This window comes from Gavialis gangeticus, unplaced genomic scaffold, assembly GCF_001723915.1.
Source record: "Gavialis gangeticus isolate Ggan-Ray unplaced genomic scaffold, GavGan_comp1, whole genome shotgun sequence".
NCBI lineage: Eukaryota > Metazoa > Chordata > Crocodylia > Gavialidae > Gavialis > Gavialis gangeticus.
The window spans coordinates 18586835-18590386 of record NW_017729028.1 but is presented as its reverse complement, the minus strand read 5'-3'; the positions used below and the strand labels follow the sequence as shown (position 1 = coordinate 18590386).

Below are 3552 nucleotides of genomic sequence, written 5' to 3'. Positions count from 1 at the left end.
CGCCTTAGGCAGGGAGGTGCAGGGAAGCCCTGCTGCTCGGGCAGCTGAGGTATGTTCGCTGCCACCACAAACATCCCCGGCAGCAGCTCAAACTTGGGTCCGCGCAGCCCAGGGCCCACACAGCTAAACGCTGCCGGCCCTCTCAGTGGCACATGCACAGTTGGCCAAAAGCATTACAGACAGACAGACGGACTAAGCCCTTTATACACAGAGAATTTCCAGTAGCCATTAGGAAGCAATGATTTAGTTATTACCAAGCCAGTAACTAAAATAATTTAATGCAAGGGTATTTATAATTAATTTCTGATCAACCAAAAATGATGTCCCATGTTCAACACTCAAAATGGCTCATTTTAGGGACTGGTTAACAAAAAATGCTGAACACCCACAACTACAGCTGAAGTCAGCTGGAACCAGGAGTGCTCAAAAGATCTAAACATTATCTACAATTTAAATGGGTATTTAAGATCTGAGACCTGGTAAGTCTCCAATCACTCTTGAAAGCTCAAGTCTAGCTGTCTGCTACTGCATTTGTCTTCTTTTTAATCCTATTTGCAGAAGTCAGTGCTTTGATAGTATTACCACTTTAATTAGTTCATTCTTTGAGAAGCATCAGACTAAAAATCAACTAAAAAATACACATATTCATCAAGGTACTCCATAATGCCTCATACAGAATAATATAAACATGTTCTTGTGAGAGGACCTTGTCTTAACTTGGGGGGGGGGAAGTTCATGCTAACACATGAAATCATGCATCAGGAATGAAATCATGCATACAGGTAAAAACACTATATTCAAAGATACTGTACCTAAGATGAGGCTTTGTGACTACGCCAATCATTTTTTTAACGGTCTGTGCCTCACACACCCACAGACTTAAATCAACAGCAACGGTTTTCCCCTTGAGACTGCTTAGGTTGATGGGCTGTTTCACTGGGTCAAGGATCTGCCACAGGTTAGTCACTCCCATGCCTTAATTCTTCGTTCCCAGTGTAAAGGTGTCAGCTGTAAAGATTGATCAAAGCAAAATGTTCACAGCTTGTGACATGAGAAGGGGTTATTTTTGGAAAGCAAAAATTCAATGATTTATTTCATTAAAATTTTATTTTTTATAAGCCAAGCACACAGACAATTAAGCCAACTCATATTTAGCAATTTCAGCTCATAAGTCCTCCATTTAATGGATGGGGTTCTTTGGAGGATGAACTTTTACTACAAACAGTCTATGGTACTTCCTGAAGAACTGTTTTCACTTTCATCTCTACGTACTTATACCAGGCTTTAACTGATTCTTTGTTGGTTTCTGTTTCTGCATACCAATGCCAATCTATTGCTTTTTCCATAAGAGGTGGCATACATCTTTTTGCTTACTTCTTTACAATTAAATGTAAAAATGATTTTTTCAAACAAATCCAAATATTTCATGATTTATGAATTTGAATTTATTTTAAGAGTTCAGGTGAAAGACATCTCTGTTCAGAGAATTAATACAATGACTAAACCAGGTGCTTTATCGCATTAAAAGAAAAGGTTGGCTGTGGCCACTGAATCTTGCACTAAATTTGAGAGAAAAAACAGGATCCATATATTATAATGTAAGAACAAAGGTGAAGAGGGGACTAGAAAGCAATCCATATGAGGAGAGACTGAAGAAGCTAGGTATGTTTAGTTTGGAGAAAAGGAGACTTAACACAGGGGGTGTCAAGTATAAGACCTTTAGGTTGGACCTGACTTTAGGAGGTGGGTCATCTGTCCACAGGGCTTCTCAAGGGCTGAACTTACCTCTGAAGGCCAGATTCAACCTATAGGACTCATCTTCATAGCTCCTGAAACCCCTGCAATGGCAATCCCAGCTATTTTACAGCAGCTTTGGAACTCAGAGAATTAAAGCCACTTGTCTCTTCTCCACTTTACTCACTAAATAAAATCAGAGATTTTACTCACCCCTTTGAAAAATTCAGGCAGATGGGAAGGCAGGGTGGAACCATATAGATCACCAATCAGTAGATCACAATCAACTGGTCAATCATGGTACCTCCGACAGTCGATCTCAGTCTCAGTCCATCATCTCATTTTTTTTCTAAGCTAGAGTTAGGCATAAATAAAGCTGTGTCTGTGATCGCATCCGACCAGACCTTTTCAAACCAATCACATTGCTAGCTAGTCATGAGTTGACACCCTCAAGGGACCAGGGGGAGGAACTGCACACACCCAGAGCCCAGCAGCAGCCTACTGCACACAGCCAGGAACACAGCACTGTGCGCAGAGCAGCACATAGCAGATAAGAGTGTTGGGGGGGAAAGAGTGGGGCAAGATCAAGGTCCTCATGGTGAGGGAGGCAGAGGCAGGGGTGAATGGGCCCCGGGGTGGGTGACAGGATGGTCAGAGCCCAGGTGGCTCATCCAGGGGCAAGGAGTGGGGCTTCCCACCATTGTGCACACCCCAGGGGAGGCATGTGGGGCACGTGTTTCCCAGATCTATGTGTGGGGTAGAGGCAGGCTGCACCATGCTGCTGCTGGCCCGGGAGCCTCGCGCAACTCCATGTGCCTGATGCATGCTGGCAGGAGGCACATGGCATCCTGTGTGGCTCTGGAGGGAGCTGTAGCACAGTACAGAATGCAGTAGCAGCCTGCTGCTCCCTGGGGGTTTTCTTCCCTCAGGCCAGCTCACCCCATCTCTGCAACAGGGCTGGCACATAGGCAGCCTGGGCCTTTCCAGGGATGTGGGGGCAGGGGGGGCTCCCCCTGCTAGGTGCACCCTGAGACAGGCATGGGAAACACGTGCCCCCAGATCTGCACGTAGGGCAGAGGCGGGCTGCACACTGGGCTGTGCACCATGTGGTGCTGCCTGTAGTCTCGCACAGAGACTCCATGTGCCTCCCGCCGCCAGGCAGGCAGAGGCACTCGGCCAGTGCACAGTAGGCACATTTTCTTTGAGGTAGGTCTTGGGTTGCATTTTAGTTCAAAAAGTGATCTTGAGCTTAAAAAGGTTGGAGACCACTGATATAGACTATTTTGTTTAGAGTTAAAAGGTGCCACCCTGCTTTGCCTTTTGCTCAGTTTCAATTAAGCACTGGGGCTATGCAAAGCTTCGGTATGGACAGAAGATGGAACTTTCAAGTCAAAAAGGAAAAATGTGATGAGGTTTAGAGGTTGCTGAGCAGGGTTTTTTCCATTTTAATCAAGAATTTTTTAAATCGATAAGCCGTTTATTTGATCTGCCCCCCTAATCTGCATTACAACATTCAAACAAGTTGCCCAGTCTTCAGAAGTGCAGAGTACACACCATTTCCTTAAAGTCAAGGCTTCTCATTTAACTGCAGCTGCAGTTCACAAGTACCTTTGAAAAAAATCAGCCAGAAGGCAAGGCTGGGTGGAACTTGTTTAGAGTTAAAAGGTGCCACCTTGCCTCTGCCTTCTGTTCAGTCTCACACTAACACAGTTAGCTACCCCTCTCTACTTTTGAAAAATCAGGTGATTTCATTTGGCTCCCATCTTTAAACACCTAAAATTGCAAGTTTTGTCCAGTCTGTCTGTTGAAAGATTTTTG

General features: G+C 44.8%; 1 protein-coding gene across 1 annotated transcript in view; it reads right to left on the bottom strand.

Moving 5' to 3' along the window:
- The window catches only part of GEN1 (GEN1, Holliday junction 5' flap endonuclease), a 29046-nt gene extending 26970 nt beyond the window's left edge, over positions 1–2076 (bottom strand). Inside the window, exons 1-2 of the mRNA XM_019520786.1 lie at positions 1948–2076; positions 813–1008 (exon numbers count right to left, since the gene is read on the bottom strand). Coding sequence (XP_019376331.1) covers positions 813–973 — 161 coding nt within the window. The 5' untranslated portion in view covers positions 974–1008; positions 1948–2076. The remainder of the gene's footprint in view (positions 1–812; positions 1009–1947) is intronic.
- Between the last annotated feature and the right edge of the window lie 1476 nt (positions 2077–3552).